The 26,817-nt window shown below is 42.4% G+C and overlaps 1 protein-coding gene across 5 annotated transcripts; it reads left to right on the forward strand.

Annotated features, from left to right (window-relative positions):
• Positions 1-3,719: 3,719 nt before the first annotated feature.
• On the forward strand, positions 3,720-26,184 carry fam131bb (family with sequence similarity 131 member Bb). Of its 5 annotated transcripts, none has more exons than XM_051406117.1 (9): positions 3,720-3,917; positions 11,398-11,493; positions 12,754-12,791; positions 15,052-15,608; positions 17,295-17,519; positions 17,735-17,875; positions 19,508-19,821; positions 20,831-21,094; positions 22,417-26,184. In XM_051406117.1, exons 4-9 carry the CDS (start codon positions 15,512-15,514, stop codon positions 22,624-22,626), a joined length of 1,251 nt encoding a protein of 416 aa, XP_051262077.1. In that variant the 5' UTR covers positions 3,720-3,917; positions 11,398-11,493; positions 12,754-12,791; positions 15,052-15,511; the 3' UTR covers positions 22,627-26,184. The 5 variants fall into 5 exon arrangements, with proteins under 5 accessions (XP_051262077.1, XP_051262074.1, XP_051262076.1 ...); XM_051406114.1 differs by lacking the exon at positions 11,398-11,493 and having other exon boundaries at positions 15,052-15,087; positions 15,506-15,608; XM_051406116.1 differs by lacking the exon at positions 11,398-11,493 and having other exon boundaries at positions 15,506-15,608.
• Positions 26,185-26,817: the final 633 nt, after the last annotated feature.

Here is a 26,817-nt window from a genome sequence, read left to right on the forward strand (position 1 = left end):
CACAGAGGCATCACTGGGAATAAACAGTGCAGCGGTGGTGGTGGTCTAGACGAGGATGGGCTGGAGCGAGAGAGAATGTGGGGTAATTGCAGGAGAGAAGAAAAAGGATTGTAAATAATAGAGGAGAGATGGGAACTCCTCATACGCAAGGTTTTATGTCAGTGCACAAACACAAACAGACAGACATCATGAGCGCGGAGACTCCATACCACCCACACACAAAATATAAAAACCCAAAAGAAAATGTGTGTGCTCGAGAATTCCAGCTAGAAATGGTAAACTGGCAGCCCGAAGTATCAACTAATAACACATATAAACTCCCTCCCTATGGCTAAAACAAAGCTAATCGCATAAGCAGGGCCATTAGAGAACCCCTTATGAGAGGCTGCCTCTTTCCATAACAACATTTATATCTCTCCCTCATCTCCACCCACCTCCTACGCCCCCATCCTTCCTCAAAAACAAACCTCAGAGAATTTTCTCCCCCCATATTTCCTTTCTCTCTTCATCTTTTTCTCTCCTTTTTGTCCTACCTCTGTCCACTTCCCCCCATTCACTCCTCCTTCCCCACTCACATTTTTTTCTCTCCTTTATACGTGAAACCCAATGCGGGCTGGCTGTCAGATACACACCCTCCCTCCCTCCTCAAGACACACACATTCTCTGTCTAACGAACTTGGTGGCTGCTTGAGGGCAGATGCGTAACATGTGCGTCCAATTAACACATGTAGTAACACATACTAGCAGCAGCTAGGTTCAGCGGAGCACAGAAAATATATGGAAAGCAGTGGGTAGTGATGAAGTAAAAACAATGGGAAATCGAAAAATGGCATCTTTTAGAAGAGTTTAACCAGTCTGAAGTAGTTTTTGTTCAAAGAAAAATGGTTTGACAACCTTTAGAATGACTTTGAAAACAGGCATTTCAGTTCATCAGAGCAGAACATCTTTTGAGTGCCTGAATGAGACAGTATTAAAGCTCTTATTCATTATCCTTGAGGGGCAACCTACATAACAGCCAGGAACTGATAGACAGATAGTGACAGGTACATGAAAGTCACTGATTACAGGAATGAGATGTGTGTGGGTCCCTGAGATAATATTAAATAGGGTCTGCTGCATTTAAATTCAGTACAGCATCATCACCTGAGATAAGAAAACAAGAGATGTGCCGACAGGAACATGACAGAAGTCCTCTGTGTCATGTGTTGTAAGGCGGTTTTATGCCATTGCACATGCTTTGTTAGCATTAGTGTGAATGTGTGTGTAGGAGTTAGACCGGAGCGGACAGAGGTGCTGAGAGGCAGTCATCTTCGTGAATGGCTCATGGATCATGAGTGAGATTAGTGTCAAGAATTTCTTCCCTCTGTGGTTGACCTTGTCTCGCATTGACGGCCCTTCCCATAGATCACTGCGTTGTCACAAGTGTACTGTATATATGAAGCATGTGAACGTGTGCGATCAAGCTGCAGCTAACAATTATTTTCATCATCAATTAATCTGCAGATCAGGTTTTGAATTAATCGTTTGGTTTCTAAAACAGCAGTATTGTTCGACCAACAGTCCAAAACGAAAAGATATTCAGTTTATTGTGAGAGAGATTGAAAAGCAGCATAGTCTCCCATTCAGAAGCTGGAGTTGATTATTAAAATAGTCACAGATTAATTTTCTGTTGATCCACTTATTGATTAACCGACTATCTTTGCAGCTCTAGTGTGTGAGTGTCTCAGTAATCTCAGCTAGCTCATGCACAGGGTTAAATACGCCTTACCTTTGATAAAAAAGAAGGTGTAAAGATAACGAGAACCAAATATGAATGGTACTGACAAGGACCGACAAGGTAGAGCAGGATATATGGATTAATCATGGATTACAGCAATGATGCTGTAAGAAGAGAGAGACGGACTGAGGCCTTGTAGAGACTTCCAGACAGTGATTTACACCGAGTTATGGGCAGATGGAGCGGGAATTAAGAGCCAGAAAGGGAGATAGGGGTTGAAGACAATATACTCAGTCTGCAATTAAACATATAATAGGGGAGCAGTAAGTTTTTTGTTTTCCAACCAGGGTAAGCCAACAGCCTAGAGTGAAGCTGACCTCTGCAGCAGCCTGTAGCCTCATCTCCTCAGCCCCAGTGGGAACCCAACAGAGAGAGCTAACACACATCTATATATAAACTCACAGTGCAGGGATTGGCTGGATTATGTATGATTTGTTATGTCTGGCAAGTCACACATCCAGTGTAAACCCTTCATAGGTAGATCACATCCATGCCTCTGCATCTCTTTTGTATCTATTTAATTCTCAAGCTAAATGATTAGACTGTTTCCTCCGTCCATTCTGGGGTGCTAATTTTTATTTCACACAGAATCGTCTCCACACCTCTCCCGCACATGACTCAACTGTTCTTTTGCTTTCCTTCCCATCACTCCCCCCATCTGCCCATGTCTTTGTCTCTCTGTCCTTCCATCTGTTGTGCTCGCTTTCTTCCTCGCTCAGTGTATGTTAAGTCAACTAAACGTGAGTGGACACACACGCACCTCCACACTCACATACCCGCTTCACTGTCCAGACTGTTGCTGCGTCATTTGCTGGGCAAACACTTATAGAAACAGCACACATACATTTGTAATTAGCAAAGAGAGGGATGGGGGTCAAACAGAAGACGGGTTAGAAAGGGGAGGTAAACAAAAAATAAGCAAAGAAGAGAACAAGTGTTGATATGAAACGGGAGGCTGAGAGGGAAGGTGGAAGATTTAGGTGTGGTGGTGTTAGGGATATAAATACAAGTCAAATGAGAGAGAGAGAGACGTAGATAAAAGATCTTTTTCTCCAGGGAAGAGAGGACGGAGGGAACGAAAGGACGAAAAACACAAGTAGAGGGAATAGAGGAAGATGTGGGGATGTGATTCAGAGTGAACAGAAAGCAAGATATAGGTGCAGAGATGACTGAGGGGCGGATCAATACAGAGAGACGACAGAGAAAGAGGTGGAGATTCAGCACCGGCTTGAGTGTGAAGGAAAACCCTCTTCTGTTTTTTTTTTTTCTTTTTCTTCAGGATTGTTTAGTATTGGTGTATGTGCGTGCATTTTTTGGAGCAATCAGTGTGAGAGAGGGTGATTGAGAGGGAGATGGAGAGGGGAGAGGCGCGAGGAAACCGCTGCAGTGCATTGTTAGGCTGAGCGCACACAGGAGAGGGAGACAGAGAGAGAATCCCCCATTTTAGCTCAACAATATTACAGCAGTGCAGAGATATCTACAACAATGGCAGCCCGGCACTCTCAGCACTGTGCTATTGATCTTGTGGAGGCAACCCAATACACACACAGTCAATCTAATTGTTGTTTTAACCTCTCATTAGATTAATGCCTGTGGTTGTTTTGATCCTTCTAGTTTACAGATTATCCAGTCATATTATCAGTGTCAGTCCCAATTACTCTTGTAACTGTAATAATGACTGCAAATTGAATGGGCTATTGTGAACCTAACATTACAGGTAACACATTGATTATATATTGATAGCTTTTAAAAAGAAGAGACATGTTTGTTTATAATAATGCTAATAATGCCTCACATCTTTATTTAGTCTCAATCTATTCCCCTTAGGCATACTGACTTACTAACCGGATCTCTTCTAAGACACTGCACCGGAGAGAGGGAGCGGGAGGGAGAGAGAGAGAGAGAGAGAGAGAGAGAGAGAGGGAGGGAGGGAGGGAGAGAGAGTGTGAGTGATCGAGCGGGCGCAGGAGGGAGAGAGGAAAAGAGAGAGCACAGGAGAGCAAGAAAAAGAAGCTAGAGCCGAGAGAAAGAGAGTCGCAGGAGTAAGAGGGAGAATGCACGGTGTCTGGGTAACACTTCCACGCTTGTATCCAGGGCCTTTGTGAATACACCATGGGATGCATCGGCTCTAGGACACTGAGTAAGCTTCCCTTCCCTCTCTTGTTGTGGGGCTAGAGGGGCATTTGGGGGAGGGAGAACGGGATGGAGGATGGGGGTCTTGCAGAAGCAGGGGTTTGTGTGGTGGAGACTATGGACAGGCTTTGTATATGTGTGTGTGTGTGTGTGTGTGTGTGTGTGTGTGTGTGTGTGTGTGTGTGTGTGTATGAGCTGTTTGTGTCTCTTTCAGTGCAGTGTGTAAGCAAGCTGTAGATGTGTGCTCACAGAGGCTGTATACACAGTATACAGGCAAAATGTCAGAGACAATATGTGTTAAAATGTGCTACTGTGTGTGTGGTTGCACCCCCACCTCCCTCCTCCTCCCATCCTTTGATTTATGATGCTGTTTGGCAGTATGTATACGTGTGTGAGTAGGAGGCAGAGAGGGATGGAGCGGAGAGAGAGGCGGGAGAGGCAAACGCTGTGATAGCGCTTATTTATAGGGCGGTATGGCTTGGAGAAAGAGATGAAAAGGGGAAAAGGGATGATGCCTTTGTCAGGGGTGTTAGTTATTATTTGCATGAATAATAGGAATAGAGAGGGATAAAGAAACGAGCAGCAGAGGAAGAATTTCAGTGCAGGCAGGCAGGGAGGAGGGGAGATGGACGGATGGTGATGGAGAGAGGGGGAAAGGGAGGGGCAAATATGTGCAGGTGAAGACCCTCCTGGATAAACCAATAGATGACTTGTTAAGTAAATCAACATCACAAGAGCTGCGAAGTGAGGAAAGACTGGGAGGGGTTGTATACATAATCATTTTTGGTAAACAGTCAGTTGTTTGCATGAATATAGTTCAGATATGTTGCAGTGCACCTTCAGGCCCTGCACGTCTTATCACGCGCAAAGGTAAAAATAAACACAGACTCCGTTTGGTGTTAAATATTAATGAGCCACTTAGCACATCAGGCTCTTAAACATATTTATGGCATCAGCTTGTGCACACATTTTACGTCACTCTGGAAAGTGCATAACCTTTACGGGGGTCATGAATGTCAAAACCAGGTTGCAGGCAGAATCTCCAGTGTGTCTGTGCGAGTCCCTCCACCCCCTTTTTTTTAACCTAAATGTAAATTCTTGATGAAGAGGATTTTAAAAATATCTAAAATATGCAAGTGCACAAGAAAGAGTACTACATGACACAGTTAGGAAGGCAGGTGTGAACTGAATACAGCAGAAACAGTGTTACAGCAGCTCAGGCCGTCCAGATTACAGTATTTGACAGATTGCAGAGCAGGAGGAGGAGGTTAGGTTCCTCTGTCAACACTTGGGTCAAGACAAGAGCCCAGCGACTGGAAATAATGTGATTGAAGTAGACAGAAGGCTTTGGAAAGGTGCCACATTAATCTGATTGTGTGCCACCTGAATACTGATGCTCATTTGTATACAAGTGATCAGAGAAGCTTAAGAATTCAATAAGGCTGCTTTAGCGATAGCAGTTGCATTTTCTAATCGAGGATAAGTAACAAGTAAAGGAGAAAATGCAATACACATCCAGAGTACGCTGTAGCCTGTCACTCACATGTAGTGGAGATTGTACGTTTACTTAATGGAATATCCGCTTCAGTTTGTTGTTTTCATCAGATGTGTGCAGTATGAGCTAACACCAATGTGTAAATAAACAGCACTTAGAGTAAGAGAGAGAAGAACAGCAGCTTGTGTGGCCGAGTCTGTGATTTTCAAAGCAACAGAATCAGCAGCAGGGATGCTGGTCTAGAGGCGTGGTTGTGTTTATCCTGTATGAGAATGGCTTTAGTGTGTGCTATTGATCGGCCTTCTCAACTGCAGTCCACACTGCCAAGCAGAGATCAACAGGAGGAGCAGCAGGACTGGATCTGTCGCTGTACTGGAGTAGCCCTGATGTATCTGTCTGCCCGCTGGTAATACTATCTCTCCCAGCTCCATCATATCTGGGAGTGTGCTCTGTGATCAGGCTGTGATATCTGTTTGTACCCTCACACTACCATAGTATGTTATCTGTTCCTATAACATGCTGCATAGCATCCTGCAGGAAACTGTACATTTTACTTTGTTTTAAAATTTCATAGGTAATGTGACACAGAAGAAAATAGAATCACATCTTTGAAGTCGTAGCAATATAAATAGAAACCTTTGTTATCCCTTATAAGGACAATGGTATTACTTCCTATTAAAGGTCTGATGGCTTAAATTAATTCAAACAGAAAGCTTAATACATTAAAAATGAAAAACTCCAGGACATAAAAGCAGCATTATGATAAATGCTGCAGACACTTATGCATTCATGGAGAAATTAAATTAAAAACCTCAGTATAGTTGTGTGCCGGTTTGTGGCTGTTGAAAATGAGGCCTGACATGAATACTTAAAACTGTTTTTGACAATAAAAGGTTCAGTCTACAGAGAATCTATTGGAAATAAATTCCTTATCACTGCAGCAGGTACAGTATGTTAATGGTTATTTTAGGTTGAGTGCCTAGGAAAAGTACTGACCCTAACCCTTAAAAACATCTGCTTTAGCCCAGCTGCCCCTCACCACCACTGTTACTGGGTCAGGTGAAGACAGACAGTGATGTACAGTAGAGGAGGTGTCAGCATCTATCACCGCTTCAGAGAGCAAAGGCCTTGAGAAGCAGTCGTTGGGAGGTGCACGTTCTTCTTCACCTCATCAGCGAGGAAAGGCAATGAGATCTACTGCAGAATTCCAAACTGTATTTCTGTCAGTGACTCAGCTCGTGTGCAGTACACAGCTTAAGTATGCCTCACTGAGAGCAAATTTCTACAGCTGCCAAACACAGTGTTAGTAATTCTGTTACAGCAACCATGATGTTGATCACATTTGTAGATGTAGTGTTGATAATGCTATTACCCATAAGTGTGCTAAAAGCTACACATCAAAAGCATTTTTCTGTATCCAGTTAACAGGCCACATTATACCTGCGAGTGCTGGAAACATTAATCACTGTTTAATTTAGGGCATTGTGTGCAGTGTGAAGATAACTGCTATGGGTCAGGCTAGGATGGTGAAATTATAGATATGAATGTGGGACATTATGGCAACTCTCACCTGTTCGTGCAGCCCGTAAGCAGACTGCCTCCCTCCCTCCCTCTCTCTCTCTCTCTCTCTCTCTCTCTCTCTCTCTCTCTCTCTCTCTCTCTCTCTCTCTCTCTCTCTTCACTTTCTGTAAGTTAGTTTTGGTAAAGTGCCACTGCTGACACACCACTTACTGATTCAATAAGCACTAAGAGCTGAGTCTGTGTGTGTATGTATGTGTGGGTGTGCTTGTATTTGTGTATGAGTGTCTGCACACATATTTCTCTGGTCCTGACTGAAATGTGTTTGTCACAAGTGCTGAAAGCTGGCCCCAAATGTTTGATCATATTCATAATCTTGTTTGCTTGTTCTCTGATTGGATAGTTTCTAACTTATATCAAATATTTAGTCAGTTTTAGACTATTTGAATATCATTCTTGTACAGCTCAGCTTTTGTTTAAGCAACACTTAAGGTTTAAGAACTTTTGTTTGTAAAAAAGGGTTTGGATTAAAGAACCCTAAAAAAAAAAATATATATATATTCTAAATTTAATTGATGTGTTTCATGTTCACATGTATGTATGTGTTGTTGCATGGACCCGTGAATGACCTCAAGTTCACATCCGCCCATGATCATGCTCTAGATGCTATATTTATGTGCACGTAGGTGTGCGGGCATGAATACAATATAGGCACCACTGTTGAGTCAACACTTTGTCCCATCAATCTGTTTTTGCGATTGCATTACAGAGAGGGATTCCCTATCATTCAATTTAAAAAACCAAACACCCCCGCTGCACCTTGCCTTTACACACATTCAGTCAACAACTGATACCATGTCCCAGCATTTGCCAGTTCGCAGTCTGCCTATAAACTGGCAAATCTGGCAGACTGAGGTGGAGGCTGATTGATTGGCTTCAGTCCAGATTGGAAAAGCCTTGTGCACATGAACACATTCAAGGTGAATGACTCAGTGATGTAGTACCTCAGAGACACGGTGGGACCTCATGACCCTTACCAGTGTGAGTGTGTGTCAGCGTATGTGTGTGTGTGTGTATCCTTATACATCCAAGGACTTCAATGTACTGTAGCACATGTAGCTCTTTGCTTAAAGATATATGTGTGCGTGAGAGCCTCTCAGTCATATTCTCCACTGTGTGCTATTATGGTTTGCCTTGTCACTGGATGCCAGGTTACAAGCCTGGATCATTATGGGAGGGGAATTGATTTAAATGTATATGGATGTGTTTGTGTGCATGCCCTTGTACATATCATTTTCAGCCTGTATGTGTATGTGGCAGATCAGAAGTAAGAGGCCTCTGTGTGGGCACATGATGGCAGGTGTTTCTGTAAACAATGTGACTCAGCCACAGAGTGTGTTATGAAATTGAAACATAATGCTGTGAAAGAGAGAATTTCATCCCTACAATTTGATCTGTGTGTGTGGTTATGTGTGTGTGAGTGTGAATTTATGTGTATTTGTGGATGTGCTCAACATCAGTGTGCAACCAGTGTTGATTGTCTCAGTGTTATTATCTGCAGCTACTAACAACTTCAGTGCTGACAAAGAAAAAAGGCCAGGTTCTCAAAGACAGGAAGTCTCTTTTGAATATCAAGAACAAAATGAAGATTTCCTGCACACAATGTCTGTACACATACCTAGCTTTTCTTCCCTTCATCTAAACAGAATCGAAAAACCGCCTTTTTTTTTTTTTCAAATTCATTATATATTTAGCAGAGGATTAAGATGTTTATGGCAGTGATCCGGTTTATGATGCTGGGGAAACTACAGGCTGTAGATTTTTAGTTACCACAGTCGGTGCACCATTGAAATGCTGTAACCTATTTACCCTGCATCAGTGATGGAGCCTGTACAAGACGGCAGCCACATTCATGCCTAAACAGATTAATGAGGCATGTCAGGCCTGCTGATGACAGGGGCATGTAGATTGGGAATGCCAAGTTAATGGCAGTATCTCATGCTGTGTCTGTGAGTGTCTGTTTAAGTGTATGTCAGAGCCCCTGCATATGAGTGGATTATGTCCTGTGACACACTTAGCCCCATTTCTGGTCCTCAGCTGTGTTCTTGCTGAACTCTCGAGCTCAGTAACCCGGCATCTGCACATATTGCTGCAAGAGGGCTGCCATCCAAGCCGGTACCCCATCGTGGCAACCTGCCTTACTGCAGCTGTCATTGTAAACAAGCACCAAACCCTCTGGTTCCTTGCTGTTATTGCTGCAGGGCAATGGGAGTAAAGGAGACAGATGACGCTCAAATGCTACCCACTTCAGCGGGAGCCGTCAAGCCACTACAGTCAGAGCTGGAGTTGACAGTGCAGCCGCTGCAGATCTTTGGTTGTTCGTTACGCACGGCCGCGCTGCTCCCTCTTTTTTTCTCCTCCATCTCCCCACCCTCCCTTACTCCTCCTCGCTCCTTCTCCTCGGCTGAGCTAAGCCTGGCTCCCCTATGACCGCAGGGGGGTATCCAGCGCTGCACCGCCGTGTGTGCAGGGGAGGAGGGAGAGTGCCAGGGGAAGAAAAGCTGGCTCAGAGCTCTGGTCATGTGCTCTGTTGTTGTTGTTGCTGTTTCCTCAAGGAGAGATCCTGCTTGGCTTCTCAGGAGCAGAATTACGCATTCACTTACTGTGCTGCTGAGAGCCCAAGAGCATCACCTACATGAGTACAGAAATACAGAGCATGCCATGGCTTAAGAAACCACTGAGAAGCTGTATAATGACTACTGACCCATTATCTATAGAGATATTTTGACTGTAAACAGCTCTGACTAATCACAGCATGATATAGACATCCAAACCCTTGTGGCTCACTTCATAAATAGCATATGCTTTGATGTGATCTCATATGAGGCTGAGGCTCACACACACTAGATAATATACATACAGCTACAAAGGCACACACACTGTATTTATTTTGTTTCTGGTCCATCGCTGTGTAAAAGCTGGAGGGCTTCCCATTGGTAGTTTGTACTGTGGCAGTCCAGAGGACTCTTGAGCCACATTGTGATTCATGTGGGGAGAGAGTGACTGCTAATCTACTAATTGACCAAACGAGGCTGAGAGATGAAGAGGGGCGAGACTGAGAAAAACTAAAGAGAGGGAGAGAAATAGAGGATGAGAGGGAGCAGCATTGTGTGTGTGTGTGTGTGTGTGTGTGTCCCTGCGCATCATTCTGTATGTTGCTGTAGGCCCGATGTATGTGGGTGTGCATATATGTTCAGTTTGTGTTTGCAGGGCAGATTTTTTTTTAACCCAGATGGGGAAGAAATCTGGGACACTCTCCCACCCAGGCAGAAGATTAGACATCTCTCTGTCTAACTAATATTAACCAATAAGTAACCATCTCACACCGCACTCCACAGTGCCAAAAAGTCAAACACGCTTGACTAAATCTCCTGAGGTCACACAGAGTTAATTTCTAATAGTGAAAATAGCACTTGAATATAAATGTGTCCACCCTCTCTAAAAATGGCAAGTCCTGATGCAAAGTAGCTTCTTTATCTTCTTTTCCAGGAACACCTTGTTCACACTCACACAGTTTCTCACAGCTTAATAACAAAAAGATTTGCAGCAGAGTAGCTATTACTGTCAACAGCTGCTGTTAGTGCCCTTAAACACAGTTAACACACATTTTGACTGTAGAAACCTGACATTTTGTGGGACATTTCTGCCCTTGAATTATGTATTTTAATGTTTGCATAAAGAGCAGTGAAGATGGGTAGGTTTGGTCATTCATTAACTTGGAAATATGTCCCACAAATATTTAATATTAATGTGACAATTTAGTAATGCACTTTTATAAAATTGGAGGTCAAGACCTTTCCTGTACATGGTTATGTCTCCACGTCCCCAATTTGTTAGACAAGTTTTGTTTTAAGAATATGTACAGTAGCCACCAAACCTAAGCGAGATTCTTAGGGAATGTCACTTCTGGAGTGTCACAGAGGAGATTATACATCTGTTTTTTTCAGGCTGTGTACTCCCCGTGTGTAGGAAATTGACTTTGGCACATAAAGTCGGTGGAGTGTCCCTTTAAGGTAAATTTACCCTGGTAATGCACAACCAAACAGCTATTAATACATACAGTAACTTCATGTACCTTCTGTGGTGATGGAGGTATTTAGGGAAACACTAACTATAGAAGAAATACACAAAGTGGGTTGAGGAAAACTGGGTTGAACGAAACAGGAGATAAAACACTCTTGGAAATAACTCCTCAAAATGTATTAAAGATCACAGGCTGGTGCTATATAAAGACAGCTGTACAGTGATTACATCAGGAGACCACTGAAATGAGAAGATCCCAGGTTTGAATACTGTGTTAAATGAACAGATGAAACAAGATGGTTCTGATTTGTAGTTGGCACACCCTTCCTTGTGTGAGTAAAGAGGGTCAGTTTCTGGAATGAAGCCTGTCCCTTGTCTCCTGCCCTCGCAGTGATCTGATGCGACTGGATGGAGTTCAGAGAGAGAGGGGGGTAATATCTGGGAGCCCAACAGAGACGGAGTGGAGCTGATGTTTCCGAATCACTGGGTCAGTGGGTCACAGACATCACTGGACATCCAGAGAGCCAACAACTCTCTGTGTTTCTCAGAGCTCCCGAGGAGACGCTCATGATTGCCAAATGCAGCTGTGAAAAATGTGATTGGCTCAGCAAACACGCATGCAAACACAGACACATAGAGTGCTGATACAGGAGTGAGCCCCTCTGAGGGTTGCGCACACAGACCCTCTGATACAGAGAGCAGGCACCTAGAGACCGAGGCTGTGTTTAAACTCCATTACGAGTACAGTCTCTCTAATTAAACCAATGTTTTAATTAGGATTTGGACAGCCAGGAAAGAGGAGGGATAATAACGTTCATTTATCCAACAGAGAGCGTGTATTTCAGATGACTCTCACCTACAGCATGCTGGATGGATGGCTTTGTGTGTGATCTGCCACTGACGCTTCATAGTGCATTATCAACTCAAATGCAGGTGCCTTTTACATGCAGAGGAAGTTCAGTAAGGACAGAAAGGCATTTAGTCTCCATCAACAGAGGTATATATACAAAGTATCAGGATAGATAGATTATGGCAATCAGAGTCTTATTCGCCATGAAGATTTCAATTTATAAACTAATGAACAATACGTCTTACCAGTTTCTGTTTAAAGTTAAACACAGGCATTTACAATTTAATCTGATTCATAGTGACACCAGATAGGCTTAATTTAATGAACTATTAAAGGGAAAATTTGCAGATTGTCCACCAGCTTTGTATCATTAGTACTCCCAAGCTGCTAGTTGTCACAGAAAAACCTAATCCGTTGCTGAAAACAGTATTAAACTATTATTTTGGTGTTTTTATTTGATTGTATTATGTTTCCCCTACGTTTTTCAAAGTGTGTGTACTGTTGTGCTTTTATTGTTATTATGACTCAGATACCCTTTGAAGGGAACAATATGTATATTTTTTTACCTGTGTGTGCGTGTGTTTGCTGTTCTCATGGTGGGAATCGAAAATGAATGTGACTTTGACAGTGTGACAAAAGGGAAGTGACAGATTATTAAATGGGAAGAGATAGCAGAAATTCACCTGTAGAGGAATAAGTCCGAACATGAGAGAAAAGATCTTCCATATTGAACCTTAGCCAAAGATTCATGAATGGTAGGATCGCAAGGTTAGTGAACATTTTGTGGAAGCAAGGCTCCTTTTGTGATTTGATTGATGATTATATACGAAGAATAAAAATGTATTTTCCTTCTCTCTTCTTTCTCTCTGTTTCTCTCTTCCTTTACCCTGCTCTCAGCGGCAGATAGCGTGCCAGTCCAGAAGGATGGGGAGCAGGTAAGTCTTAAGCAATCCCTCTGGCTCGCTCCTCCTGTTGACTTCCTCTGACAGTGGACTGTTTCTACTCCACCTGAGGAACCAACATGGCTGCTGATTTAAAACTCGCAGCAACATAACGAGCCACAGCGACTCACCCCAATAGCTCTCCCTCAAGGAGCCCGTGCTTATGCTAGTAGATTAGTAAAGTAGCACACATCATGTCAATGTCAGTCGCTTAACTTCCACTACACTTCCCCGCTCAAGGTGGGGTTGCGTAGCTGGAAGACTGAACAATCGCTGGATTGGTTGGCTCATTGCCGTTGCTAAGACGTCTGTTGCTTGATGCCAATCTGATAGAGTCACTGCTCAGTGCTGTTCAAAGCAAAACTGCAGAGACATCACTTTCTCTTTCCTCCAACTTCTACACACCATTACTATATCCTCCTCTCCTCTCCTCTCCTCTCCTGCTGCTATACTGATCCCATGCTCTAAAACTGATCCCTCTGAGACAGGACACGGGAGAGGGAACCATTTTGGACTAAAATGTAGAGAACTCTACATTTTCACCAAATGCACTGTGGACTGATTTCATCATTTATTTATGCATTGTGCCCCAGAATGCCCTTCAGTCCTACAGAGAGGAAAGAAAACAACCACACACACACACACACACACACACACACTCACACACACACACATCAGCGTTGTCAGGGCTTTTGGAAGGAACATAGGAAAAGCTGCTTCAAGGGGTCCAGCTCAGCCACTCAAGTGTGTTAAATCTCTCATCACACACCCACTCCTGCAGAGGGAGTGGAAGAGAGAGAGAGAGAGAGAGAGAGAGAGAGAGAGAGAGAGAGAGATGGAGAGAGATGAGCAGAGAGTCAAAGAGCGAGGAAGTGGGAGCAAAGAATAGAATTACAAGAAAAAGAAGTAGTGAAGAAAAGAACGGGAAGAGGCTGATATCGATTAACGACGGCGAGCTATCTGGATACATGCTGCATGTAGCTGATGGAGATTGTGAACACGACCCCAGTAGCCACTCCCTCGTTATGTCACTCAGAATTAAATGACCTTTTCTTCACATTTAACAGTCCAGCAGTGATAAGTAACAATGTACATTTTTTTATATATACGTATTGTATAAGTACAATTTTGAGACAGTGGTGCTTTATTTAGTATTTTGTGTTAACTAGTGAGCTTTAGATGTTCTACTAGAGGGATTTTGTTAGCTTTGGACAGAGTCAGGATACTCATTTCCCCCTGTTTCCAGTTTGTAAGGGAAGCTACGCTAAACAGCTGCTGGTTGCTGCTTCATATTTACGGCACATTCCTCTCATGATTCTCTCATTTTATTCTTAGCAAGAAGGTAAATATGCGTCAAACTATTCTTTAAGTAAAGGATCTGGGTGCTTCTTCCACCTATTGACAGTATATGTAGTTTCCACCACTGCTGGTCATATTGGGTCTTAAATATATAAAAATGGAGGCATGACCGTGACATGCTAGGAAAACTAATGAAGCTGCTGGAGAGGATATATGTGTAATAAATGTTGGGGACAAGTGGGATTTTTCTAGTTTTGTTAAATGACTGATTTATCTTTGCTCGGCCTCGACTGTCTGTGCAGATCGACACAAAGGTTAAAACATTTCAGCGCAGCCACTAACCCACCAGTGTCCCCAGTCTAGTTAGTGTCAGTCTGGCTGATAGAGAGAAATGGTGTGGCAGAGGCTGCTGCTTATCTGCTTTGTCCTCAGCATCTGCCTTTACACACACACACACACACACACACACACACACACACACAAACACACACACTCCCTATCCTCCTGTTAGCCTCAGTCCCCTGTCTGTCTGCAGCATCAGATACCGTTCGACACAGCACTGACATCTCTCTCTCTCTCTCACACGCACACTCAATTTTCCGCTGGCTTTCAGTGTTTTTGGCAGCACATGTAACCAGAGAGAAGACTCATCCATCCGTAGCGTATTCACTCTGCTATACATAACTAAGCAAATATACTGATCCCCTGTTTAATCCCCTCCCTTCTCCCTGTCATTCTGGTCCTTGACTCTTTCCTTCCTCGTTCCTGGAAAATCCTGTGTATCTGTCAATCTTTTTTTCCTCTCCCTTCTCTTAATTTCTTTCTCTTCCCCTGCATGGCTGTTGTGCAATCCCTCCTTCTCCCATTTACTCTCCCATGCATGTCAATGTTCTCTCTGTCCTGTCACTCTCTTACTCTTTCCCCATCCCTCTCTCCTCCTATTTCTCTTCCTCAGCATGGACGTTCAGAATTTTCATGGGAAGGAATCAATGTAAGTGTTGTGACACCATTCCTTCATCTACTCCCTTTCTTCCTCTATTTCTTTCACCTGTTTTGATTTAACTCACCCTTTAGCGATCAGCTCTTTCCTTCCTCATGACCCCCCTCCACCTCTGCTTTACAGTTGATCTCTTTCGGTTTATCGTAGTGGTGCACAGTAGTGAGCACAATCCGAATCACTTAATAGTGCAGAATTTTTAAAAAGTACACAGTAGCTTGGAATCAGGACTTGGGTAATGCAGATTTTATATTTTGTATTAACCCAACATCTCCATCACTTCTCTTCTCCACTCACTCCTCTCGAACACACACTGTCTCGATGTCTTTGTGTGCCCTGTCACACTTCCCATACTATCCTTTCCTCCACGCTTTTTCCCCCTCCTCCATTCCTCTCTCTTCTCTTCCTCTAGCTGTCTATGGAAGACACCACGTCAATACTCCCTCGGCTCAAGAGGAACTCAAACGCCTACGGCATCGGGGCTCTGGCTAAGTCTTCTCTGTCAGGTGTGTCAGGTGTGTGTCTGTGCTGTAACTGGTAAACCGACCCCATGTTGGCTCTGCACCTCGGCAGGCGCTGGAGTCAGCATGGTACCCGAAAACGGGTTCCCCTGTATCACTTCCTCCCCACATTGTGATAACACTCGTCAATGGCTCCTCATGAGTCATTGATGTAATGAATTCAGCCTGAAAAACACAACACACACGCACACACACACACATAGTGCATCGTCATACAGCTTGTAAGAAAAGGTGAGTGGTGAGTAGGAAGTGTAGTTTTTTTATGTTAAGTGGTTGTGAAGTTGTGGTGTCCTGAACAACTATTAGTGTGGATGTTTTTAAATGTGTAAAGTGTGTTTTAAACAGAGTTGAGTGCAGTGTAATGAATTGCTTTCTTTTAGTGCAGTGGTTTTGGTTTAATCCAGCTGTTTTGTGCAGTGCAGTTTATTTGAGTGCAGTGAAATGTATGAAATGTACAGTACAGTGAAGTGTAGTGCAGCTATGTGGTGTGGTACTGATTTGTCCTATAATTTATTCCCATAATTTATTCATAAATCTCATCTCCATGCGCCACCATCAGAGAGAACCAAACATCCAGGGATTTACAGTATGTGTCATCATGTGTGGGTCACATGAAATGCAGAGCACAGCCATTATGCAGATGTCAGCTGGTGTTAGCTTGGCAGCGGGGGGAAAATTAATTTCTTCTTTAAAAAGTGTACAGTCTGCAGTCAAGTCAAGTTCTGAGACAGACAGCGAGACGAAAGAGAGCAGTTTCCTGCTTACCCAGTGCAGCTTAGCAGAGGTGTGAAAGATATCATGTCAACAAGCCAACCTCATTACTCATGCCACATAGCCACCTCACCCCAATTAACCTATTCCATCCCACAATGCACTTTTGTCAGACAAGACACATCCATTCCCTCCTCTCCTACCTGCAGCCTGTACAAACCATGACTTAGGCTCATTAAACACATGAATGTCACCTTTACAACCCTTGTCATTTAGATATTCTCCTAATCCATGTTCATTATGACCCTCATTAAACTACACACATTTAAATAGTAGGATTTGACTGATATTGTTTTTCTATTCTGGTTTATCTTTGTTGAAGCTGCCAATAGTCAGAATCAGAATCAGAAATACTTTATTGATTCCCAGGGGGGAAAATTGTTAAATAATAGTTGATATTTTAAGCTAATGTGCCCCAAACATCACAGAGGTTATTCATTAATAACACTTAAAAACTATAATCATACATATTTATATATAAACCTGAACTATTTCAGGTCAGCCTGTTATTATTAATCACACAGTACAGATGTGATTAAATAATCAGCATCATATCCATCATATTTGAAGAGAACTGAGAACTGACTGTCCAATTAGATCCTCCCAGTTTCCAAACCAGTTTATCAGTCTAACCCTACTGGATATACCATAGTTTCATAAGCCATCACAGCACCCCTGACCAAACAGCAATACACACTTGATGATAACATGTCTATCTTATGTCTATCTCTCCCCTTTCTTTCTGATTGTCCATCCTCTGATCCCACCACTTTATCTTCTCCTTCACACATGCTTTATCCCTCGACTCCTCTGATCACGACTGCATCAAACTCTCATCTCTCACTCCATTTATGTTACACCCATCCTTTCACTTCACCTTCCTCTGTCCCATGTGTTTTCCACCACCAGGGGTTTCCCGCACCATGAAGGAGAGAGTGACCAAGCCCACAGCCATGGCCCAGGGTCGTGTCGCTCACATGATCGAATGGCAAAACTGGGGCATGCAGACGGTGGGCGCAGGGGGCATCCCCCAGGCCCGCATCACTACCCAGGAGCGGGAAAAGGAGCGGCGGCTGGAGAACGACGCCTACAGTGACCTCAGTGATGGGGAGAAGGAGGCCCGTTTTGCTGCAGGTTGGAAACACACACACACACACACACACACACACACAGAGAGAGAGAGAGAGAGAGAGATGAGGGCAGGCACTCCACAGAGCCTGTTAACTGTCATCAGCAGAATTACGTGCTCATCGCCTCTGTTTCTGGGATTCATGCCAATTATTCAGCCAATTAAGAATAATGCAGGTCCTCGCAATGATCCTGGCTCGTCCTTTGAATTCTGACCTCAGGCATCCTACAGCAGTTCGCGATCTCACAGGCAACACTCATGGCCTGGTCGTCGATGGATGGAGAGAGCCCGCGGTCGGGCTCTAACCAGGGCAGCGTGGCTCATCTGAGTGAGGTCAACCAGGAGAGCATCACCAGTCGAGGTAAAGGACTACAAATATGACTGCAGCATGAAGGTTTATGTAGGAAGGAAGCCCAGATTCACCCAGGTGTAAGCATGTTGTTAATTTATATTAAATCAACAACATGCTGTAAGAGAATTTGACGTAGAGCAGTGGTGAAGGAAGTATTATTCAAAGTGAAAGTCCTGCATTTAAAATTAAGCAATAAAAATTTTAGGTAAAATGACTGTTGTATTATCAGTATTTATCATGCAGCATAAATAGCCCCTGTGAGTGTTATTATATCATATTATTGGATTATTATTAGTATTTGATGTTGTAGCTGGTTAGAAGAAGATATACTTTATTAATCCCCTAGGGGAAATTGTTCTTTTCACCTTTCACTTTTTTTATTCACACACACACACACACACACACACACACACACACACACACACACACACATAGGCTGAAATACACACTTCATGCACTTGTGGACATGCAACAGGGAGAGAGATGGTGGAGTGATTAAAGTAATAATATATATTTTTATGCGTATTTGAATCATATTTTATAACTTGATCATATGTTTTGTACCTCGAGCTTCAAAGTTAATAGTAACAACAGCTATCAAATAAATGTAGCAGAGAAAAACTGTTTCCTAAAAATGTAAATACTCAAGTAAAGTACATCAAAATAATACTTGGGCAAGTGTGCTTGCCTTCCACCACTGGCACATAGTATGTTTTGTCATAAACAGCTGTGTCAGATGTTTGTGTAGGTTGCAGACAAGCAGCTTGCAGTATAGCATGTGTCATGGTGCTTAGTAATGAGAACATACTGTTCCATCTCCTCTATCCAGGCTGGAGGGTTTGCTCATTATTAATTTCACATTTTCCAACATGGACTGTTGGAAGGTAAACCCACCGCACCACATCTGTATAAATAGCAATTTGGGACATTTTTACTCCACAGCATAAAATCTTCCTCATAAAGTTCAAGGAGTTTTGTCACTGTAGGATGAATATGATGCTTCGTTAATGCATTTGCATCAAATTATCTCATAATTTTTAAGTCAAATAAACTTTTTAGCACAGGGTGAAAATGTGTGGCTGTGTTTACTCACAGGCCAAATGTATACTTTTTTTCTGGAGAGAAAGATAAGCTGCACAAATCAAAGCTGTGTCTGCACTATGCAGTTTGACACAAGTGATGAATCAACAGTGAAAGGTGCACCAGTGTTCAACCTGTATTCAGTACATATAGGAGAGTTTCTGTCATAACACTTATTCAGCCAATGTGGAGATTTTTTTAGCTGAGTTTTCAGCTGATTTAGCTCCAAAGCAAACTTACTTATACTTTTTCGGCAGGCGAAATCAAAGCTAAAATTCAAACAAATTTAGTTTGCTGTGCTTCAAACTCTGAATCCAGGTTACCTAAAAACACAATTAAAGGTATAATTTACCCACTAAATGTTAAATTATATCAGCATTATCAAATTATTGGTCATTAGAGGCTAAAGATTTAGCTGCAGAAATAAAATGCTGATGTTTTGCAGCATGGCGTCAGGATTTCTCAGGTTTTATATGTCTTCATATTATGAAGATCATATTGTCAAAATGATTCAATCTATTGTGCACTAATAGCAGCTGCTGCTTTTTTCATTTTTTCCAGATCAGATATTGCACCACTCCTCAGCAGAGGTGTGGCCTCACACATATGTCTCCCAGGGCCACTACTGCCTCTCCTCCTCTGATGCCTGGGAGCCGATCAACAACGATTCCTCCGGTGTGGCGTCTCCCCCTACTGGCTCCTACGTTATGGGGACTGATGGGTATGACGGACAGGCGGCCGCTCACTTCCTGTCGCAGCAACAGCAGCAGCAGCAGTTCACTCTCCAGCAGCAGAGTCAACTACAACAGCTGCAGCAGATTCAACAGATCCAGCACTACCAGCAACAGCAGCTCCTGCAGTATCAGCAACAACAGGTGGAGTCTCAGAGTCTCAGGGTGTTGTCCCTGTGAGATACCAGACTGAGTTGAAATTTAATCTGTGAGCATGTTTACTGTTGCTCCAACTCACTCCAATAATACTTCAACCTTGATCATGAGCTGTCTCTTAAGAGTCTCAGATTTTGGTGTCACAACACATGATCTCCTATGTCCTCAGGAAGCCCAGTAACCCCTCCCTCCCCCTAAGTTTATAAAACATTTTCAAAACCAACAAGACAGATGTAAAAATCACTCAAACTGAAAAAGTTCATTCTTGAGTTTGGACAAATTAGAAAAAATAACCCAACTGATGGTTTTTCTTAATTTCTTTCTTTTTAATTGTCTTCTTCAAGTTTCTCTTAGTAGTCACCCAATTACTGTGGTGAAAAACACATATTATTATAATTTCATATTAATAATTGGTATGTTAGGTTGTCTACATTAAAAATAAGCTTTCTTGAAAGGACCTTGTAATAATTATAGGGAACGTTTTTCACTAATGTGTTCATAATTCATTGTGATTAATTGACAGTGTAACCTCAAGAGTCAGAGCACAGCAGGTCAGCTGAAAATGCTAATTCAACACAGTATGGAGAATAAAGTGAATTAATGTTTTGGATAAATAAAACTTTCTAGAAATTGAGATTCTTCTGGATATCACAAACCTCACCTATCTAACCCCAATAAGACAGTTCTTGTTTAAGGAACATAAACAAACCTCTATCTTGTGTATATATATATATATATATAAAAGATCTTGTATCTTCTGTACACAAAGAAAAGCAGTATTGATCACTGGCATAGTCAGAACACCTTCTGACTGTACTGTGTAGGCTGTTTACTGTATTGCCTTCCTAATCCTTTTGGCTCCCGACACAAGCCTTGGTGTGTCTTGTCAAGCTGCTTGGCACTGTGTCACCCCTGACATAGAAAATAGACCTGAGTAAGAAAACAAGCAACAGATCTCAGCCCTGCTCTAACTCTTCCTCCTCGCCCTGTTTTGTAGTCGCTGGAGCACAGGCTGCACAGTGCCAACCACTCTTTGCAAGCGACCCCCAACAGCACCATCCACAGCCTGGTCCATTCAGTTCACCCACCGCTGGTCGATCTGTGGAACACGGGGCAGATGGAGGCCTATCAGACGGAGACTGGAGGCTACATGGGCGTGTCAGCGATCGTGGAGCCGAGCCTCTGTGTTCCCTATGGAGATGAGATGGTGGGAACAGAGCACTCCCCACTACTGGAGCAGCAGGAAGAGGAGGAGATCAAGGTGAGGTGAACGCCTGGTTAGATTACGTAAAATCACATTTTCAGTGTTTAATATTTGATCTGTGAAGTGCTGAGCGAGCACTGTGAAAGACCATACTGGTGGCTTTTATTCAATTAGCTACAAATCATATAACATTTACATTTCCAGTCATCTAGGCACGGATATGGGTTGGTTTCAATTTATGCCAGTGTGGTAAGAACTAATTGACACAGCCATGATAAAATGTTTTGATAATCATTAAACACTCTCTGTTTCCAGTCTCTGCACTGAGAGGATGTGCTGCTTTCCTGATTTATATCTTTGTACTGTAAATTGAACATCTTCTCCATCTTCTTGCTGGCTCAACAAAAGCCGAAGTTACCTCAGGCTCTGAGAAATTGTGGGGGACACTTTTCACACATTTAATGGCTAAACAATTGTATAGTAATCAAATAAGATACTATATTAATATAAAACAAATGCTTGTTGCAGCAGTAGTAAGAGCATTAACTGGCAGTGATGTAATTGTTGCATAAGAACAGGGACTGATTTGAAAATGGGTCTTCGCAGGGAAACTTAGGAGTTTGCTTCTGACTCTGCAACCTCTTTAAAGGGGCACTTCACTGATTTCCACCCACTGAGCCTGTTAAAACCGTTTTATGATGTCTTTTGTAGCTCTGCAGGGAGCTGTCCGAAGTTTGGTAAAAAAAAACAAAAAAAAACAAAACAAACAAAACCCTGTTGATGTTAACAGAAAACCAGTGTTACAAACCGAAAAGGCTGGCTTTGAAAGAAGTGTGAATTTACGATGCAAGGAAGGACTAATGAGAGACGCTTATGAGATGCATTATGGGAATTGTAGGAATCCAGTTTTTGTAGCTTGAGACATACTACAGACTAAAAATCAGATTAACTTTATGAAAGTGTAATATTAAATTGCCCCTCTAATGCACAACACTCCCAAATTCATATATCCTCTTCGTGATGTCTGTGTCGTTGGATTTCCCTAAGACAAAGGCAATGAATGTTAAGCTTTTCAGCAGCTTTCTACTCGAACAAGAAACAGTGAATATGATTTAACAAACCAACATCACAGACAACTAAATGTCAATTGTAATGGATTACACATATCAAGCAAGTCTTTACTAGTTGATCTTGAACTCTGCTGGTTGCCTGAAAGACAGAAAATCAATCTATAAACCTATGGCAGTTGGCAGTAATATATACAATATAGGACATAATAAAAATCCATCAGTTTAGATGGTTAATTAGTAATACATGGATGTGAATCAATCCTGTGTGTGACCTAGCTTGACTGAACCTTCTGTGTGTGTCCTCATCAGGAGGAAGAGATGACACTGTGCATGGAGCCAGAGTCGGCCACGTTGACTCCGCCCACGCAACAAGGGGATGCCTCTGGTGGCAGTAGTCCGGGGCAACCGCCGGCAGAGCCAATCACAGAACGGAAGGCCTCCGATGTCACCTCCAGCTTCGTTCAGACACTAGAGGAAAAGAACGAGGAGGGGCCAGCCGCCTCTATGGCAACCAACTAAGTTCCTGGCTGTCAAGAGACTCCTTATTACAAACTGACCGGGGAGTCAGCGAGGAATGAGCGTAATAATAATAATATATATCTATTAATCTGTTCCTTTTCAGGTATCAAAAACAAGACTTTTTTTGGTTGCGAGGTGAATTCTTCAAAATGGTGAGAAACAGATTTAGACGTGGACTCACTACGAGACAAAAGCTGATGCAATTTAGGACACCTATTTCTTTGTAAGCCTTACATCCCAAAGGTAACTGAAGAGAGGGACGAGGAGGAGGAGGAGGAGGAAGAGAAGCATCAACTGACTGAGACATTTCCATCAGGGAAATGAAACCAAGTTGAGACGAAGAGGAGGGGAACTGAAACATGCATGCTTTTTATGAAGACAAGCAACTCGACCCTGTCATCGTCTTATAATAATAATGAAAATCTATGATAATAAAACATTATAATAAGAATAATTTTGTAATAAAGCAAAAAAAGAACAAGACAAAAATCTATGTATAAGTGTATGATAAGATTTAAGAGTTTTCCTATGGGAGAACTACTTTGTTTACAGCTGTTACTCGACATATTAGTGTTTAATCAAATTAATTTCCCCGTTGCATTGAACACACACCGTATACGTTAATAATGGCAACCCAAACATTTTCACGTGTAATTAAAGCAGGCTCAGAAAATGTCAGCGTTTCAGTGAAATGCAGATTAACCCTAAAATAAATTCTTCTACGATGTTGTGGCACCAGGATGCCCGAGGCACAACCCAGGGACAGGCCTGTCCTGCCGACTGCACACACTAAACTCTGCACAGATAAGGATTGTACTGTAAGATAGTGTGCTTCCTACTCTGTCTCTCTGTATGCATGTTTCTTCAGAGTACTATGGAGTACCTGTACTATACAGCACTGTATAGACTTTGCACTGAACCATAGTATCCCAGGTGGGGCCACAGTGGGCCTGCGGCGGGTGTGAGCGGCAAGTTTCGTGACAGAGAAATAAAGACAGAGCTGCATAAGCGAATCTCTTTTGCACTAATGCAATCCAACAGATCAGAGGTTGCCTTTGGACGGTCAGCGTTACCCCAGTTCCCACTCTGAAAGCTTTCAGCACCACCGACAACCAAAACCGAGCCACTTAACAACACAAACCCTCAGCTGCTTTTTTTTTTTTTTTCATAGACGTAGTTGCGATACATTGAGGATGATAACCACTATTTGAATGTACTGGAAGACAGATGGCAGTACATGATGTCTCCTCGTGGTCCACATGGAACAGAATAAAACCCTTTCTTAAGAAACAAAGATAAACAAGCGAATCATTCAAACGTGTGGGAGTGGAGCTGTTGAAAGTTGATTCACTGCTTGCTCACCTAGACCACCACTGCACACACACACACACACACACACACACACACACACACACACACAGAACACACAAAACATACAAATATCTAAATTGTAACCAGCAATAGGCAGGCAAAACACTGGCTTCCCAAAAGACCAGTGCCAGCTCTGTCGTATAGATGTAAATAGTCTGAGTATATAAAAATCGCCTCTCGCTCACAGTCAACTGTTCGAGTACAGTATGATTTCTTTATTTTTTTACACTTCTCAGTCCCACTTTATTTTGGGATTGTTCTCAAGCTCACACTTCAGGCCTGAGTTTTGTTTTTCCTCATGTACCACCACACAAAGACAAAAGAAACGGAGGAATGTTTGCGTTGTAAATAGAGTTGTTCACTCAAACTGGAGTCCATCAGTGGGGGAGACAAAGAACAGTAGTAGGTCTGAGTTCACGTGGGGGGGGGGAATTACAGCCTGTGTGCCGTTCAATCAGCCGATCAGGGAATAGAACAGAAGACTAGGACTGAACACTAGAGCCGAATAGATCGGTGTCTTCCTGCTCATCGTGATTACTGTGAAGCAGCTGCCTGGAGTGTGATAGTGATTATTAATGATGTTTGAGGAAGCATGTTTCCATTTATTTATTTTGACTTTTTCCTTTCGCCTGAGGAAGAATGGGTGTTTTCCAGCGAAGACGGGAGTTAAGAGTGAAGAACACGGACTCACTGACAAACTTTACAACAAAACACAACCACTGTTTTCATCTTTACTCTGTTGGAGGAGCACCTTCTCCTCTCACTTTGATGATTGTGTGAGAAACTTTCAAGATAAAAAAAAAAACAAGTTTATTGACTTGAATGAATTTATTTATTGATTGCTTCTTTATGCAATGTTGGGGACAATGTTTATTTTTCTACTGACTTGTTGAAAATCCCTTCCAGTATAAGTTAGAATAGGTGTCATGGTTGTAAAGCGGTTGTGTTTGGCCGGTTTTGAGCACTCTACATTGACAAAAAACCACCTTGTTAAGATTTAGAGATGGATAGTTTGGCAGCTCTTGATTATAAGAAATCTATCATCATTTTATTTGACTTCAAGGACCCGTATGTTCAGTGACTCATAAACACGAGAGGGCTCAAAACTGAAAACATATTGTCTTTACACAATGGCACATATTAATTTATTTATTGAACAATTACTTGGTGGGGAGGAATAATGTGACAGCTTGTACAGAGTCTATACTTTCATGTAGGTACCAACCCTTCTGGGAGCAGTATCTTTTTCTTTATGAGTCTCTTGGACATAAGACATAATGTGGTGGAAAGACTATTGCTTTTTATTTACTGATGGTTAGGCTAATTTGGTTCATAAGGAATTATAAGGACGGATGAAAAGAAACTGCTTCAATTTGGGTTATTTTATTGTTTTTTTTGTTGGAAATCTCAATGAATGAATAAACTAATAACAAGAAGCCAAATATATTTATGTGGATGTTAAGGTTTACTGATCACAGCTTTGTTAACCGACCGGTTTGCAATTGAGTTCCTCTTTTTGTATAATTCTACTGCCATCTTCCAAGAGTTACAGTAACTTGTCTGCTGGCATGACGCTCAAAATCTGCTTCTGGTCCTCTGCCTTTCTCCTTTCTCTCTCTTTCTATCTCTTTGTATCTGTTCTGTATATTTGTGTCCGTCTGTATGTCTGTCTGTCAGTGTACAGTAAGTTGTCTGCTGTCTTGTTTGGAAGAATCACTGCCTGTAAAAAAAAAGAAAAATAGTTTCCACATCAACCAAAGGGGATTTGAGGCAATCAGACATGTAAAAGATTTAATTTGGAAATGTGTGGCAAATAAAAAAAAATGCTGTAAAAAAGTGCTGTAAAATAATTGGATGGCTTCTGTAAAAGTCTGTATAAAATTGGATTTATTTGTATGAAATGAGGCAGTGTGACTGGTGATACCAGTGTACACTCATGGCACTCTCACCTATGCATGCTTGTTGGACGGTTGTCACAGGACGGTTCTTCCACGTGGTCCCCCCCCTTCTGTCAACAACTCTCCATTTTTTCCTGTTTCTCTTCCTTTCCCCTCTTTTTCCTGCACGACACAGAACCTCCTACACCACCCCGCCCCCAAACCCCCTCTCTCCCTCCTGCTCCTTTACCTGTCTCCTCTTCTTTTCCTCTGGTGGAGAAAGAGCAAATAAACAAACCGACAAATGGCATTTCTTGTGCATATGTGTGGATATCTTTTCCAGGGTGTAAATAATTAGTTTCTCACATGTTCACCTGTTTCTCTCAAGAGCCTGAACACATGTGATATGTCTTCTTATTTTTTAACCATGTTTGGCGGCAGCCGTTGTCTCTGGCCACCTCGTTGGTGCTTGTCAGACAAAACAGCAATCACCAAGGACCTGGCAGCAGTGTAATCCAGCCTGTCATGCTTTTCCAAAAACATTTTTCTCCAGTCCTTATCAGAGATTTTATGCCAGGAGAATATTAATGGCAAATTCTCAGAGACAGGATAGAGGACAGGGACTAGCAGCTTATTTGTTCAAGCTCACATGGGAACCAAACACTGAAACACACTGTTGACCTTCACAGCACAAAAATGTTTATATGCTCAGAGATATTCTCTCTTCAAGCCTGAATGCTGGAGCACTATCACTGACTCACTTTAATGGTGAATCTGTCTGTCAGTCAGTCCACCCCTTTGGTCCAGACTGAAATATCACAACAACTATTGGATAGTTTGCCATGAAATTTGGTACAGATACTCATTCCCCCTTCAGGATGAATTATAGTAACACTCTAGTGATCCACCACCAGTGCCACCATCAGTTTAGAATTAGTTGTTT

This window comes from Dicentrarchus labrax, unplaced genomic scaffold, assembly GCF_905237075.1.
Source record: "Dicentrarchus labrax unplaced genomic scaffold, dlabrax2021, whole genome shotgun sequence".
Lineage (NCBI taxonomy): Eukaryota > Metazoa > Chordata > Actinopteri > Moronidae > Dicentrarchus > Dicentrarchus labrax.

Coding starts and splice junctions, on each gene's coding strand:
- fam131bb (XM_051406112.1), top strand. CDS start 14,932: ATGGCTGTTGTGCAATCCCTCCTTCTCCCATTTACTCTCCCATGCATG. Junction 15,088..15,505: donor TTTCATGGGAAGGAATCAAT/GTAAGTGTTGTG, acceptor CTCTTCCTCTAG/CTGTCTATGGAAGACACCAC. Junction 21,095..22,416: donor AGGAAGAGGAGGAGATCAAG/GTGAGGTGAACG, acceptor TGTCCTCATCAG/GAGGAAGAGATGACACTGTG.